This window comes from Styela clava, chromosome 15 (assembly GCF_964204865.1).
Source record: "Styela clava chromosome 15, kaStyClav1.hap1.2, whole genome shotgun sequence".
NCBI lineage: Eukaryota > Metazoa > Chordata > Ascidiacea > Stolidobranchia > Styelidae > Styela > Styela clava.
In genome coordinates, this window is record NC_135264.1 from 9402061 (window position 1) to 9419810 (window position 17750).

Sequence of the window (17750 nt, forward strand, 5' to 3'; positions counted from 1 at the left end):
TTCAAAATTTTGCGTAAATTCTATGAAATTTGATATTTCGTCTAAAATTTTGCTGTATTATTTTTTATCCATGGGAACACGGATTTTAGTCAGTGTCATGACTGGCTGTACGTTTTGATTCTGCAAAATTCTTGCTACTGGAAATTCAGAACTTTTTTGAAGGTACCGGTAGCGTCAAAGGTACCGGTAAAGACTGATTCGCTCTGGTCTAACGTGTCCATATATTTGTGCGTAGCTCTCTTGTTATGAAGGCAGATACCAAAGTCTACAAATATACTGACACCAAGCGAAGAAGTACTGCAGTAGTTTACCTTACCTTTAGCATTACCGGTAACCTCAAAAACTCCCTAGTTTCGAGGAGCAAGAATTTGCAAAATCAGCTGTCACGCTTGGCGGATTAAAAACCGTGTTCCATTTAAAAAGTAATACGGCCAAATTCTGGATGAAATATCAGATTTCATAGAATTCATACAAAATTTAAAAATAAATAAAAGTTATAGCACTCTAGAGAAAAATTTCATTTTTAGCCACTGAAAATTTCAAAGCAATCGGTCTAGTAATCAAAGAGAAAATCTTTTTTTTTTTTATTATCAATATAATTCTGTGTCAAAGAACAGCAAAAACAATAACATAACAAGTGGGCTATGCTCAAATATATGGACACGTACGACAAAACGAAATATTTTATCATCAATTCACGGAAAATCATAGGATATCCTGAACGAAGCTTAACAGTAAAACAGCTACAGGGTTACAATGCCGTGACTTACCCAGCACGACACAGTTTACCAATGAAAGCTCCCACATTAATAGACATTAATCATAACAGTGAGTGCAAGCCTCGCTTTTAAGAGACAATTAGTGTAGTGTTACTGTGCTGTGTTACGGTGCCGGGACTGACCTGTTTCCACCAGTTCCTGTCTTATGTCTATAAACACATGAAAGTGCGGCATACACCCCTTATGATAAGCATAAAATGCAATAAATCAAATGAGTATAATATGGTCCTTTATACTGACAGTTGTGCGAGGAGGGTGGTTTAGGCAATATGAGTAAGGGTGGAGTATGCCCAACTGTTTGTACAAAAGAGTTGGTAGGACAAGACAACATCAATAAATAGAGACAATATAACATAAAATATATTACATGTAAACATTATAATGAAATTTGGACATATAGAGGACTTGCACGGGTCACGTGACTATGTTACTGGACGGCAATAAAACAAAAACGTCCATTTGGCTCCTGTCAGTTGCAAGTCGGATTAAAAAGTTTCCGGTTTGTTTGGCTGTTGAAAATGGGTATTTCGTATTGTTCCGTTGGCTGTACGTATAGTATAGACAAGGAAATAGATCTTCAGTTATACTCCACTGTTTTCAAAGATCCGGAACGTCGCGCAATGTGGATATCATCTATTGGCAGGACTGCTTGGTGTCAAGTCCAGAAGCCATCTCACTTTTTCACTGTTTGCGGACAGCACTTCGTTGATGGTGAGTCATCATGTGCCGTTATCAAATTTTTAAATATTCATCATAAGCTCCCTCATTTCAATGGAAAGCAGATGACAAACTACTGTTATTGGTAGGCCTACTTCCAGACTTGACTTGTGTAAGGTATTAATCAATAATTGCCGGTAATCTATCAGTAAGTGTGAAAAGTTGAATAGATAACTAAAGTTTAACGCCAGTGCTAATGCAAAAAATAACCAGAATTCAATTGAATTCTCCATCTAAGAATACGCTCGCCACTGCATCTCTGATCCCCCTGGGAGTTTCACAGGTTCCAAACCCATGCGGGGATAGTTATGTGCGAGGGGATTGCAGCTCTCCTCCCACTGAGGATGGTTCACACGACCGCTGGTCGATTACGACATCCCCCACCATCAAGTATATGCTTCTAAAACAAATAACTGGCTAACTAATCCCGACATAGAATGGTAATCGTACGATGTTGCACCTTGCAATCTGTCCCCAACCACAGATAAATTCTATCCTGAAAACTACCCACATTGGTAGGCATAGTTGCGTTTTAAATTGAAAGAAATCTTCATTAATGATCAGAAGGTTTTGTCTGATTGTTTTGTTAGTTAGCAGGTAATTTATTACTGATCTGATACACAAACTTGGCACTGTCAAATGATGATTAGTGTTTAATTCATTTTCAGGAAAAAGGGAAGATAACCCATTATCAGCTGCTTATATGTCCCATCGATATTTGAATTTTCGCCATCCCCAGAGAGGAAGAAAATAGTTAGAAAAGGGGGGATTTTGAATAATGGCAAAAGGCAGGACCATTTCAACAAATTCTGTTAACTTGTATGCGTTGCAATATTAATTTGCAGTTGTTAGCATAAACATTTAATGTGTCTTTCTACTAGACCTACCACACCAAAAAAAAACCGCCTACACCCCTTTTCACTAGAACCATAATACTGTAAAATATTTGATAGAAATTACCCCCGAGGCATCATATCTTCCATTTGAAAGGGCTGTGGAGGCAGATACATTTTTTACTCTAAATTATGGAATGTTACTCTTATCCTCGCTTATAGATATCTTGAGGTTAGTGACTCCAACTGCATGCCACACTGAAAATTCTTTTGTGTACCCATAAAATAAGGCTGTTGGAGCCTTCAGACCTTGAAAACAGTCGAATCTGAGCACGTTGGATTCATGTGAAACTCGTAATATGCATTTAGAGGCAAAAATATTCCATCCTGAGCAGCACCGATCCACAACCTCCTGCCTGTGGAATCAAAACATTAGACAAATTGGTGCACTGGGCGCATTCACAAATCTTTGCGAATCAAGTGTGCCTTTTGACTAAAGAAAATTTAGCATTGAAATGGTCAATCTCAATATCAACCTAGTATCTGCAGATAAAACCAATTGTTTTTTAAAAATACATTTTTGATGTGCTTTATTTTTCAAATATAATTTATAATTACTGTGAAGTGTGTGATATATTTGGTACCATGAATACCATTTGCAAATTAGCTTGGGTTACACCCCTCTCAAATAAAAGTTTAGACTCTTAAGTCATATCTCATAATATTCTTTAAACAAAAGGTTGCGGCTAGCCGGCTACCCATCAGAATTTCCTTTCAGATCATAAGTCGCAATATTACGCCTCGCTAAGTTTCATTGGCAACTGTATCTGGTTGTAGTATCGGTGTCCAACTTTAGACTGAAACCTTCACTACCAGACCTACCGAAACAATTTTTTTTTCTTGATAGGGTCGTCTTGAAGTTGCTTTCGTTAAAGCACAATGGACACTTTATCTCCACCAATCCACAGTAATCACAAGTTACTTTGTCATTACGATAAGCATCAATAAATGGATACTGAGGATGTATTATCAAGTCACGCAAGCTGAGGTCTTGTGCCACTGTGGTCTTGTTGCAACTTATACTTTGCCATCCATCTATTCCATGGTCGCACTCATATCTGTAAGATAATGGATACAGATAGAGTTTTCATAAAATCTAACGATCAAGGAGTGTGAAATTTATGTCCATATTCCACCACAGCCACTAGTCGTAAATGAATTTGATTCCGGGTAGCATATCTTTTTTACCAATGACAATACCAATGACAATTTTTGATCAGTTGTGCAAGCACCATTAGGATAGGGTTTATCTGTGGGGGGGGGGGGGTGGCAGTTATTTGTTTTCAGAAGCATGGACTTGGATGGTGGGGAATGGTCGTAACCGATCAGCGGTCATGTGAATCAATTGATTATTAATTCCTTACTGTCTTCTGAGACTGACATACTGTCTTCTGAGACTGACCTCAAGATATCTATAAGCAAGGATAAGATAACCTGGAAGTAACATTCCATAATTTAAATAAAAAAATGTATCTGCTTTTAAATGGAAGATATGATGCCTCGGGGGTAATTTCTATCAAATATTTTACAGTATTATGGTTCTAGTAAAAAGAGGTGTAGGCGGCTTCTTTTAAAGTGTGGTAGGTCTAGTCCACTGGTTCTCAACCGGTGGGCCATGGCCCACTGGTGAGCCATGGAGACATTTTGGAGTGGGCCACAGACCAATTTTTAAATCGCAAGGGTTGTTGATTGAAAAAATTGATTCATTCACAAAATCAGCTTTGTCATCAAATCACACGTTTTGTAAAAACAAGATCTTATCTATTTGCAAAACATGCTTCGCCCTTAAAACGCATTGTGACTCAATAAACACATTCTACGGCAGGATGTATTTCAATAGTATCGTATATTGAAACATATGAAAATCAGACATCAAATCGAAAATTACATTCAATATGGATTCACATATTTTCCTGAAAACTGAAGTAAAAGACAGTGTGTTTATGCTATAAAGTTCTTGGACATCATTCATTGAGACCATGAAAACTTAAACTTTATCTGAAAGCAGGGTTTTCCATATCGGTACAAATCAAAACAAAAGCTCGGAACCCACCAAAAATTAATGTATTAGTTGATAATGTTCAGCAGCAGATACCCCCTATAAGTCAGTTGAATAAAAATTCATTCAGAAAACACTTTTCTAGCATAAAAAACTTAGTGGGCCACAGAACTTTTGTGCAACAAAAAGTGTGCCATGAACGAAAAAAGGTTGAGAACCACTGGTCTAGTCAAAAGACACATTAAATGTTTATGCTAACAACTGCAAAGTAATATTGCAACGCATACAAGTTAACAGAATTTGTTGAAATGGTCCTGCCTTTTGCCTTTCTTCAAAATCCCCCTTTTTCTAACTATTCTCTTCCTCTCTGGAGATGGTGAAAATTCAAATATCGATGGGACATATAAACAGCTGATAATGGGTTATCTTTCCTTTTTCCTGAAAATAAATTAAACACTAATCATCATTTGACAGTGCCAAGTTTGTGTATCAGATCAGTGATAAATTACCTGCTAACTAATAAAACAATCAGACAACACCTTCTGACGATTAATGAAGATTTCTTTCAATATAAAACGTAACTATGCCTACCAGTGTGGGTTGTTTTTAGGATTTATCTGTGGTTGGGGACAGATTGCAAGGGCAACATCGTACGATTACCATTCTATGTCGGGATTAGTTAGCCAGTTATTTGTTTTAGAAGCATGGACTTGATGGTGGGGGATGTCGTAATCGACCAGCGGTCGTGTGAACCACCCTCAGTGGGAGGAGAGCTGCAATCGCCTCGCACATAACTACGCCCGCATGGGATTGGAACCTGTGAAACTCCCAGGGGAATCAGAGATTCGGTGGCAAGCGTATTCTTGGATGGAGAATTCAATTGAATTCTAGTTATTTTTTGGCGTTAAGCTCTGGCGTTAAACTTTAGTTATCTATTTAACTTTTCACACTTACTAATAGATTACCTGCTAACTAGGAAAACAATACCCTATGGCAATTATTGATTAATACCTTACACGAGTCAAGTCTGCAATTAGGCCCACGCCTCGGCCTACCAATAACAGTAGTTTGTCATCTGCTTTCCATTGAAATGAGGGAGCTTATGAATATTTAAAAAAAATGATAACGGCACATTATGACTCACCATCAACGAAGTGCTGTCGGCAAACAGTGAAACACAAGTGAGATGGCTTCTGGACTTGACACCAAGCAATTCTGCCAATAGGCAATACTGTAGATGATATCCACATTCCGCGACGTTCCGGATCTTTTGAAATCAGTGGAATACAACTGAAGATCCATTTCGTTGTCTATACTATACGTACAGCCAACGGAACAATACGAAATAACCATTTTCAACAGCCAAACAAAACGGAAAAGTATAATCCGACTTGCAACTGACAGGAGCCGAATGGACGTTTTTGTTTTATTGCCGTCCAGTAACAAAATCACGTGACCCGTGCAAGTCCTCTATAGCACCCTCGAGTAATTATACCCCATACTATAAATGAGAGAAATTGAAAACATGATTTCGTGATTCACGTTATAGCAGTAATTTTTATTATCTCAATACGGGTTATTATGTTCTTCGTGCGGCTGAGAACTTACATCGAATTATTCCAATTTATGTTTAAACATCCCGAGAAAATGAATTTTAAGTTAATAATAACAGGACGAAACATGTTCTTAAACGCTAAAGTCCACTAATTTGATTTCTATGGAGGTCTTTGTTAGAAGTCGCGAAGCTGTTAGTCGTTGGGAAAAACTAATTCAATGCTAAAAGTGCAGTCAAGATTTAAAAGCAAAGTTTTATGGGATCAAAGGTCATTGAAACGAAACAACACCGATTTTGCTAAAAACATTACGGTATGCGGAATGCAGCGGTCGGCAGGACGGAGACGGAGTAGGCTACCGGTACCGTACCGTAGGCCTACTGCTACCTGTACGGTACCGGTACCGCACAATATCGTGCTGGTGTGTTATGACTTCAATTATTCAGATACCGGTACGGTACCCACAGTATAGGTCAGCGCTCAGCGGCTCTCAACCGGGTGCCTATGGCCCATCAGAGCAGTTGGCGAGGGGGCCACAATCCTGCAATCAGACAATGCTACTTATGCTAGATCTACAAAACTGATTTTAATTTTTATAACGTGAAAAATCTGAACAAAATTTTGTCCTAACCCTAACATGGTACACATACTACAGGAGTATCCTTTTCTGTAGCCTGTTATTTTGCTTTATTTTTTATATAGGTGAAGGCTTTCCGAAAAATAAAAAATTGGATTGTATCCCGCGATTTTTTTTGGTTCGAATATTGACAATTTTGTAAAAATTGAAAATTTTGGTAAGATAATTGAATTTTTTCTGATAGGGCCGCGGCCCATAGCTTGATGGCTCACGGCATTTGTGGCCCAATTAGATGAGTCGTGGCCCCTGCCCATGGGCTGATGGGCTGTAGAGGAGTCACCACCCCTGTAGCAACTAGAAGTACCCACCTAACTAGAAGATATGTTCTAGCCAAATGGGGCACCTGTATCGATCCTGGTAAGACTGTCTTTTATTTGAAAAAGGGTAACAATTTGGGCAGTCTTATTACATCACATTTTTGTTTGGCATATTTCAGTATTTAAGCACTTACGGCGTGAACTTTTTTGTATTACATATCGGTAGAGAAGTTTAAATTATATTGAAATTGTTTTTCAATTTAATATTAGATACAAGAAAATATATCCATGTTTATTTATATAGGAAGTATTACTGTATTATGAGACTTCGTAGCGGAAAACTTGCAAGACTTGGCACAACGCACAATCCTATAAGAACAAAGAGAACCATGTCCAGGTCCATGACCCACTACAAAGCAAGAAGTGATATATACCCAAACTCTGATAAAAAAAGATTTAAAATTCCGGACAGCAAAGTGTCCTGGAAAGTGGACTATCCGGACTATAAACCAGACGAGTTTACGGCCCCAGTTGTGAAGAAAGGGCCAATTTGGGCAGACCCCGACATTTCTGATAAGAATCCACGTAAGCCCATCAAATTCAATCAAAAGGACGGACTGGTTAACAGAATAAGTTTTGAAGGATCATATGAACTTGTGGATAATAAACCAATTAACCCTAGAGGGAGAACAGGGCTTACAGGGAGGGGTTTGTTGGGTAAATGGGGTCCAAATCATGCCGCTGACCCAATCGTTACTAGATGGCGTCGGGATAAAAATGGAGACGTGTTGAAAGATGAAAACACAGGAAGACCAATATTGCAGTTTGTGGCAGTGTTGCGAAAAGATAATGGTGAATGGGCTATACCTGGTGGTATGGTAGATGCTGGAGAAAAAGTTTCTTTAACGCTGAAAAGAGAATTTGGTGAAGAGGCACTCAATTCGCTGAAATATTCTGAAAAAGACAAAAAAGCACTAGAAAAGTCGTTTTCAAATCTATTTTCAAAGGGCCATGAGATATATAGCGGTTATGTTGATGATCCAAGGAATACAGATAATGCATGGATGGAAACTACAGCAGTGAATTTTCACGACAAGGATGGAACAAGTTTTGCAAAAATGCCATTAGAAGGGGGAGATGACGCAAGGTCTGCACGATGGATGGATGTTTCTTCAAGTCTTAAATTATATGCTAGTCACTCTTCATTTTTGAAGTCAACTGCTGAGTATCACAAAGCGCACTGGTGATTTTGAAGAAAAAAAAGTCGAATTGCTGTTTTCGATTTTCAAACCAGCATCAACAGGTTTCACGATACCTACTTAGTAGCTTATGCACTTGATCTAATCCTATAAATAAACATGTGATACATTATCTTTTGTTGGCCCCATTTTCTCTTATTGGTAAAGAAAACATTATCAAACTCCAAATATATGTGATATTTTTCGGTTCGGACTTGAATATAATGTGTATGTGTACTTGAATATATGTGTATTATCTCAATAAATTAAAATGTCATAGAGTGCAGTAGACCTGTTGCTCAATTAATAACAAGTAAAACGTCAAACATGATTGGTCTTTACATGTAGAAATATACCAGATATATTTCACAGAATATGTTATTGTCAACTGTATGCTTCAATAATCACTGATCAATCAATCCATTTATTATGTTCGAAGCATGCCTACCTACCTTTATGATATTTTTGAAATGGGGATATCTAAATATTGTCCATACTATATAAAACGCCACTGTTTGTGTATTACCTGAAACTTAGCACAATTTATTATTAAAGAACAAAACACTTTTTTCTTCATTCACTATATGTAAATTTTTTTATATCTCACCAAATTGAGAGCAACTCCGCCACAGAATTGGGTACCTATATCTGCAAAAATTTTCTGATTATATCAATGACGATATCCTTAGTTACGGGATAATTCAAGAGAAATAATTTTTTCATTCCAAAATGTTATTTTTTTGGCCGCTTATATGCTATTATGACATGGTAAATGAACTCATTTTGTCTATATGTAACACGGTGTCTAAGCATCCATGTTCTGCATGACTCATAGTACATTTATTATACATTTTGTGCTAATTTTCTTGACCACACCTATACGTTTTATTTTACGAAGGTCAACTACCTATATTTTACAGTATTTTTAACAGCTATATAGACAAATTTTTGGCAGAAAATGTCACTAAATTTTATCAAATAAGGTGTTAGTTGTTCCGATAGAATAATTCTAAACAGGATAAAGAAAAAAATCTTCTCAATGTTGCTTATATTTTGTCAGGTTTATGAGACTACTGTTAGTCTATATATCCATCTTTTATTTGTTCCCATTTGCTGTGTAGCCTACATAGATTTTATATAACCATTTATTCTTATATAATTTTATATCATTTAACATATAAAGATGTAATTGAAGTTTTCACTAATTGCTTTCATTATTGTAGTACAACAATGTTTGCCCTATGTATAGTTCGTAATAAAGGTGGCATTTGACATAACATTCACGCATGATATTGTTATTAATATAATCAGAAAATTGATTTGTTAACAATTTTTTTAAATGTTGCTATTTGTCATGCATACCGTATAATTATATCCATATTATTTTGAACGTTAGGTAATTTTTTTCTCATTTTTTTTCTTTTCTAAGGGGGTAAATTTCGGTTTTTGATATAATTTTGACAATAATATAATTTGTTGATTCATTAAGTCGTTTTCATGCAATGCAGCAAATTGATATGAGTCTAAGTACTGGTAATTTCACACTAAATTCGTACTAATTCGCCCTTGCAAAGTCGCATCTATATCATCAATTATTCTATGAGTCTATTACCAACATAAAAAATCAATTTGCTTCGTCAACCCTGAGTGTTTTTTCAAGGTGAAAATTGAGCACAAATTATTTCAATTTAATAGATATGTAGCTTCTCTATGTTACTTAGATTATATGTATAATGTAATTGTTACCATATTAATCACAACTTCAATATACTTCATAGTATACTATTCGCAAAAATTTATTTTTTTCGACTAACGTGTATTAACATTGTGATCGTATTTTATATAGTTCTATATTCTTTAATAAATATATGTGGCATCAGTAAAACTTCGAGGATTTCTTTCATAAAAGAAGAAAAATAAATGATGTCTTCCCGGTCATTATGGATGGGTGATGTGAGTTTTATGTACCTACTTTACTCACTCCAAGATATTTTGAATTGCCAGGTGTCTTTCTTGTTCGACATTACTTACCCATTTATTACACCCAAGATGGGGTGGGAAGCATGTGATTTGAAAGTATAACCTTTGCGACGCAAAGGAATTGGAATTGTTCACACTTTTCAGATTAACTAAACTAAAAATTCGTTTCGCGTGCACACCATTAAAAGTTGGCCCTTTTCGTGGGCCGCTCAATTTTTATCTGCGGGCTGCAGTTTGCACACCTTCGATCTACACCATTATTGCGCAATCGTCTGTACAACTTAATAGATGCTCATTTTTCAATGAAATAGTAATATTTTTCAAAGAGCTATATTTTGAATTTGGTTTTGAATAACATTGAGTGTTGCTAGGGTTTTGATTTGTAACGTCCAAAACAAAATTTCCTTATTAACACGTTGGCTACGGTGGCATAGTATGAGTAAAAAGAGAAATATTCCTTTGTCTGTAAAAGCCCTATTGTGTTGTGATAATATTTCAATATTATACTTTGTGTTTGGAAGTGAAGCATATTATTTGCCGAACTAACCTAATATTATGAATAAATAGCTTCATCAATTTATATTCTAGCAAAGTAAAAATGCTCTGATTCCAAACATGTGGTATATTTTGGGTGTGGCATATCCCATGCTTAATCCCATTTTTTACTTTTAGCTGGAGCCATACATGGATGAAACGTTCGTAACCTACGTATTTCAAAGCATTAGCTCACAAGTTATCTCTGTGAAGACTATTAAAAGGTAAATTTTCTTATATATATATGGCTATTATCAATTATTTATAATAGCAATATTTGAAGATTGTTATGCTTCAGCAAACAATATTCTGCTAGTTTCTGACTATGTCTTTTTTTTCAGACGTGACAATGGACTTCCTGCCGGTTACTGTTTCATTGAATTCAGGACAGAGGAAGAGGCAGAAAGAGTTTTAAAAGCAGTGAATGGCAAAGAAATACCTGGAACAACCCCAGTGTGTCTTTTTTTTTATTTTTTTTTACAAGTTACCGATTACGGTAGTTTCAATTAAATCATATTGAGAAATTCCATTGCGTATAATACAAAATTATTTCCATATTTTTTAAATGCCACTTTATTAAAAAAAAATATTGTGTCAGTATATAAGCAATGACAATGTAATTATTTCATTTGTTTAGACAAGAAGATTCAGATTGAACAGAGCACAAGGTGGAAAGAACTGGGACATTGGGTAAATCTATTAGTACATTTTTTCGAATTCTTTTTGGCTTGCAAGATTTTGATTATTGATGACTTACAGAAGTTACAAAATTTCTTAAAATCTAGTTCCTATGTAAGTGCCCAGCAATACTCATGTATATAGAAATTCCCTCACAGGATTCAGGCGAGTGGCTTATCGTGCTAACTGCCAAGCATTATTTCTACTCCAATTGCCCTGCATGAGTTTGAAGTTTCGAATCCCATAAAGACAATTATGTGCAAGAGGATTGCTGAACTTCACGTCGCCAAAGGGTGGTTCACGTAACCCCTGGTCGGTTATGGCTTTCTTCGCTAACAAGACCGTGCATCCGAAACAAATATCTGGTTAACTAATCCCATATCCGACATGGTCTGGTAACCGGACTAGAAGCTGTGATTCGTCATTTGATTAAGCTGTCTTGTCAGCTTTCCTCTCTCAGGATAAATATGTTGAATGTCCTGTCTTATCCCTCAAACCTATGCAATGTAATCAGGCTTTGTGATGGTAATTATGGTCCCAATGTCTGGTGGGGATCACAAGCCTATGATATATGAAAGAAATATTTTCAGTTTGGCTTGGCACTATTTTGGACCCCTGACTGTACTAAATCATTATTTTTGGTTTCAGTCCATCATTTTCCATATTTGTTGGTGATTTGGACACTGTAGTAACAGATGACAGACTGGAAGATTTTTTTCTTAAAAAATACAGAAGCGTAAAAGGCGGAAAAGTTATGTATGATGAAAGCGGAGATTCAAGGTATGACTAGATACTTAAATTTCATTCGAAAAACTGTGAGCAAACCAGAAACAGGGTCACATGACTTGATTAACCAACTTCATTAAATATTCAAAACGAAATAAATGATGGAATACTTGTCTTATGTACAATATTCTAGTAAATTTCTATGAATATATGTTCATACATATCTCTTAATATTATAATATAGGATATTTTACTTTGGATAGGATAACAAAGAAAATAAACAACTCAAGTACATCATAGCAGTGTTGCGGATGCTTTGGTCATTAACCTAAAATTATTTAGGCTACAGGCACCATTTATTGAAGACTCGGAAGTGACTCATGTCACATAAATCGAATGATGCAAACACTTCATCATCTAGCTGCCAGTGAGTCGTAACCCATGGAATGACTCTACTCTAGACTCAGATGACCTGTGGCACTGGGTTTAGGGCAGGATCGTGCAACAGGTGGGGCCAGAGAGTCACAACCCGGCCTGACAAGACATTTAATATGGCCTTTGTCAACACTCAGATTTTCCCCATCAAGCATAAAATCCCAATCTGACAGTTTGTTTAAAAAGGCACTCACATGGGTAAAAATTCATATTATTTTTTTCTTTTGTCACTGCCTTAAATCTTTCTTTGTTTTGCACGGTGCCTTTACTACGGTAAGGCCTTAAGCGATAGTTGCATTTTTCCTCTTGCCTACTTGCGGTGCTCTGGTTTTCGCTAATGTATTTCATCAGTTAAGGGTTGCTACAGACAACCTCTGTTGAACCTGATTTTACCAAACAATGCAAGAAATCGAAATTTCGAGTGTTCAAAGGTTAAATAGATAAAATTTCACATTGTGAGAATTTTTTGATTTAATTCAATTTAGAATTTACAAAATAAACTTTTTGTGTAGCCCAGTTAGATTATGGCCCTCCAACAAGAAATATTTTACCTCCCGATTTAGGGACTTCTACCTAACACTACATAATAGTATTCTATTCTGATACATCTTCAAATATTGTTTTCAGGGGTTATGGTTTTGTCAGATTTGGAGATGAAGCTGAACAGAAGAGAGCATTGTTAGAAATGCAAGGTGCAGTAGGCCTTGGTACCAGAGCTATTAAAGTCAGTCATGCAACTCCAAAAAAGTGAGTACATAGCCGGGTATGGATTATGGGCCCACTTAAGACAAAAAAATATTATAATTTTTAATTTGGGAATTTTTTTATTTACAAAGCATTTAAAGTTATTGAATAATTGTTTTCATTTTATTAATATTCAATAAACATTTTCGTCGTGTCAATTAAAATAGAAAAACAATTGGCATTCTTGATATCTAGGTACATTTCAATTCTTTTGCTTATATTATATCCCAAAATGGTTTAGTATTAAAAAAATACAGAATTTGCTAATTTTACTTCCTTGTTTGTTAACCTACTGAACCCCTTTGTTCTAGCAAAACAACAGATCAAACGAGCACAACACAATCATATTCAACTTCTAGTCAATGGTGGCAGCAATACCAAGATTATAACCAATATTACCAACAATACTATAATTATTATAACTACCAACAGGTAAAGTAGATAATGAGAAGTGAAAAAATATTATGGTATATATAATTATTATATATCAGTATCCTTTGGAAGAGCTAGTATGAAATACACAATGTGATATTTCTAATAGATCAGTCATCAGTGGTTCTCAAACTTTTTCAGTCGCCCTTTTTAGAATTTGTCAAGTCTCGCCCTCGCGTCCCACCTCGAAAATAATTATCTAACAATAAGCTATAAATAGTAAGGCGAAAGTATATTTTCAAAAAATATGTGGATAAAATGTAAATATCCAGAATAAAGAAATGTAGATATCGGAAATAAAGCGGGCAAGATCGAATCTAACAATAAAATTTATTTTTAATTAGCTTCACGTTCCCTCAAAAAGTTGTCGCAGCCCCCTTGTGGGGCGTGCCCCACCGTTTGAGGACCACTGTAATAGATTAGATTTGATTTGTCAGGTGTTACTCAATGTTTTTTCGATAATTGAATACACCATTTTTACTTTAAATTCAGCAGCAGCAACAACAACAACAGCAGCAACAACAAAATTATTACACAACAGCGCAACAGTCTCAACAATACTCAGCACAAACTGCCACATCTCCTGCATATCAAAATAAAAGATCTGATAAATTCGAAGGTAAGATTCAGATTCCTGCTGCAAATTCATTAAATGTAAAGGATTTTTGGTTCTCATGTGAACCACCTCGCTCTGAGTGTAAAAGATTGTGTAAGATTTCAGTTCTTTCCAAAAATGGTAGCAAATTACATATCAGTGGTAGTTTGTACAGGACATCATTGTGGGTGGAGGTGTTATAAAATGCCATAAAAGAAATTGCTTGTTGTTTTTTAAAAATCCAGTCTGATTATCAGGTTTACCTTTTTTCTGTGACTACTGTTTTGAAGTTGATTCATGTATTGATATAATTCAAACACATTTAGACGATAAAAATTTCTGCCCCCAAGTGTAGTTAGTCTAGCACAGTGGTTCCCAACCGCCGGTCCGCGGACCGATGCCGGTCCGCGAAGCTTTTTTGCCGGTCCGTGAGAAATTTCGTTATTTTGTTTTTTTATGCCGTCTCAACCGCTTTACCGTAGACAGAGTTGCGTTGGCTCATTACGCAATTCTCTTCTGCCGTCATATTGCGACGTCTTTCGCGACATGTTGGCGCCGTCTTACGCGACATGTTGGCGCCGATCACTCACATTCTTCGCTTTTCCAGCTCCGATTCATCGCGAATGCGCTCCATCAAATCTCGCAAAATTAGGAAGCCTAAAAATCGGCCCGCGTGCTTTTTCTGTTCTGCGTGCTTTTCTTAATTAATATGACCATCCATATAAAACGTAATGGATATATCCTTGTTCAAACTAGAAAACAGTCAAGAACAGTGTAATAATCCAGTAAGATATGAACTTGTTGCGACCCCACAGGTGGTCACGAAACACGCAAAAAAAGGATGGGCCGCAGAGATCTTTTCCAGACACAGTAGGATTTTGAGCTTGTCGCCAAGTTATCGACGACTTTGTCATTGTAATGCAAATTCATTTCGTTTGACGCGTCGATTAACTGCGGAAGGATTATGATGAACCCAATGAAAAAATAAAGGATTAAAAAAGAATTACTTATCACACATTTTAGATATCTCTTGATAACGAATACCCATCGCCAAGTAATCGAGCAATCAAACTGTTGTCCGGATTTTCAGCCAGTTACTGCGTTATGCGAAAAAACAATTTCATCACTAGATTCAATTAAAACGAAGCAAAGAAATCGGCTACACGCGGCTGCAGAGCTATACGTATTGCAAAAACTTCTTGTGAGGCCTCGTTTGCAATCTTGTATCGGAAACGAAACAGCAGCAAAATTCCCACAGGAGTTAATTGTGCATGTTTTTAATGTGAGAATTTTTTGCGTGCCTTTCTTACGCATAATGGGTGCCCAGCACTGCATTTCATTACGCAAATATATGGTATTATTTTATGTTCCACCCATTTTTAATATTTTGTCGGCACATTATTTGATAGTTATTCTCCGTGTGAAAGGTTTTAAAGTGTGTTTTTTTGTCTAGAAGCATATTGAGTGCCCGACATTGCATTATTTTACGCAAATATATGTTATTCTTTCCAGCGTTACGGCCATTTCAATTTTTTCCGGTCCGCGAGTACATTTAATCTAATTTTACCGGTCCGCCAGGGTAGAAAGGTTGGGAACCGCTGGTCTAGCATATTCATGTCTACTGCCCCACGAATCTGTAACAACTATGGTAGGCTATGTACCACCAGAAATTCAAAACATTTGTTCATGTAATTCTCTAATCATATAGAATTATCATTCTTTATGTGCTTCATTTTACCTATGCCCACTTTGCCATCATCTGAAAATTTCATCTTTAGATCCTGGAGGATCGATCAACATTGCAGTCGAGAATGCAATTTATATGGCTGAACATTCAGGATTTATTGATGATTTTGTGGATTGTCATTGGCAACCTCTAGACACAATCACATCAAAGATACCAGAATTGACTACAACGTGACATACTCTGCAAAGACTGAGCTACTTTACATGCACTGTTATGTCCTGATATAGTGACTTCGGTTATGAGCCAATGACAGAGAATCATTAAAATATCTGTTTTAAGCTTTGGTTCAGGAGGGATAGTTGATTTGATTTAGTTCACAAAGTTTGTGCATTGCACTTTTATGATAGTGCTTATTTGATTTATTGGTAAGGCGATTCAAAATACATCTTGATGGGTTTAAAATGTTGAATGTTTTGGTAATATATACAGATAAAAGGAGAAAGCTGTCAGAGCATATGTCGCACCGGTGGGTTTTCTGTTACTACTACACCTCCTCGTGGCATTTATTTTGTTATGTCGAATTGTTCAATAAGCTACACATGAAATTTTCTCGGAAGAGTAAAAATAACATATAAAATTGTAAATCTAGCGTGTGAAGCGCGTTGTGGTGTGTAGATAGCAACTTTTTACGAGTGAAACTTCAAAACACTTTCTTATCATAATGTTCTGCAGATGCCTACATGCAAATACTGTAAACAATTAGAATCTTCAAAACTCGTTTGGTGCGCCCTCCAGCATAATATACATAACATATCAACTTTATATGATAAACATATCACAACAGAGATCGACTAGAAAAATGATCAGCATTCTGCCGTTGAGTTGTATCGCAATGTGTCATGGAGACCATCTACCGTCCGGAAAACTATTACAGCGATAACCCGGCCACTATAGTTGGCAGCTACGAACCGGGTAAATTCGAAAGCACGGCACACAATGTACGAGCTCGCTAAAAAACCTTTATAACTTGTATTTGTTTCAAAATGTTTTGTTTTCAAAAGTTCGTTGTTAGCAGGAAATGAACTGTCGTAACCTGATACGAGTGATAATTGATAAATAATTTTTTCGTCCGAAAATTTAGAACGGTAACTCGGAATAACTTAGGGCGGGCTGGTCCAATGTTGCGAGATTGAAGGGTAGCAAAAAACTTTTGAGGAGAAAAAAATAAAAGTGCTCATAATATTGCGAGTTTACTTACTTTAATTGTATTGAGAATGACAGTTTATCGTTCTAATCAGCATATTGTTATGTTGCATAAGTGGCGTTTTTTTTATTTTAAGGAAGATACATAAAGCATTGAGTTATTTCAAAATTGCTTCTCTGTGTCCTAAACCTGTGTCAATTTATTTATGTGTTGTATTGGGTGGTAACTGACTCAGATGACCGTAAATAGTCGTATCGTCAATATTCGTTACCTCCCAGTCATAACGAAAACTTTTGTTTCACTTATTTTTTTTTATTATATTGTTTTCTGGTTGAAGAAATATTAAATTTTCTCTCTCTCTAGTTAGAGCTGAGCATTTCAAATCGAATAGTAAATTATTCGAATCGGTTCTGGCAAAAATTTCGAATCGCCGTCATCTTGTTTAATTTAATATTCCGCCAATGGTCAAAATGAATTCCTCAATTTTTTTCATTGAGGCCAAATTTTTACAATGAAATTAGATCAGGGTGGTACAAACCCTGGCACATTCCGTGTGACCCGCAGAACAATTTTAGCCTACTAAACTAAGATAAACCATTGGCCACAGATATTTGTATTTACTGGCAGAAAATTTTTGATTTTTCTCCAGCTATTCCAACTGG

The 17750-nt window shown here is 36.2% G+C and overlaps 2 protein-coding genes and 1 long non-coding RNA gene across 7 annotated transcripts; all 3 read left to right on the forward strand.

Moving 5' to 3' along the window:
- Positions 1-1302: 1302 nt before the first annotated feature.
- On the forward strand, positions 1303-2272 carry LOC144432400 (uncharacterized). The gene is made up of 2 exons (XR_013480590.1): positions 1303-1490; positions 2165-2272. It is a non-coding gene; the product is annotated as an uncharacterized LOC144432400 (long non-coding RNA).
- A 4291-nt stretch (positions 2273-6563) lies between these two features.
- Positions 6564-9919, forward strand: LOC120333913 (ADP-ribose pyrophosphatase, mitochondrial-like). Of its 2 annotated transcripts, none has more exons than XM_078120426.1 (2): positions 6564-6598; positions 7140-9919. In XM_078120426.1, exons 1-2 carry the CDS (start codon positions 6579-6581, stop codon positions 8080-8082), a joined length of 963 nt encoding a protein of 320 aa, XP_077976552.1. In that variant the 5' UTR covers positions 6564-6578; the 3' UTR covers positions 8083-9919. The 2 variants fall into 2 exon arrangements, with proteins under 2 accessions (XP_077976552.1, XP_039257247.2); XM_039401313.2 differs by lacking the exon at positions 6564-6598 and adding an exon at positions 6858-6935.
- Positions 9859-16346, forward strand: LOC120333912 (tRNA selenocysteine 1-associated protein 1-like). Of its 4 annotated transcripts, none has more exons than XM_039401309.2 (9): positions 9859-10026; positions 10726-10811; positions 10929-11040; positions 11225-11277; positions 11914-12045; positions 13054-13173; positions 13482-13602; positions 14092-14221; positions 15976-16346. In XM_039401309.2, the coding sequence occupies exons 1-9, from the start codon at positions 9994-9996 to the stop codon at positions 16116-16118; spliced, it is 930 nt and encodes a 309-aa protein (XP_039257243.1). In that variant the 5' UTR covers positions 9859-9993; the 3' UTR covers positions 16119-16346. The 4 variants fall into 4 exon arrangements, with proteins under 4 accessions (XP_039257243.1, XP_039257244.1, XP_039257245.1 ...); XM_039401310.2 differs by having other exon boundaries at positions 14095-14221; XM_039401311.2 differs by having other exon boundaries at positions 14098-14221.
- The last annotated feature ends 1404 nt before the right edge of the window (positions 16347-17750 follow it).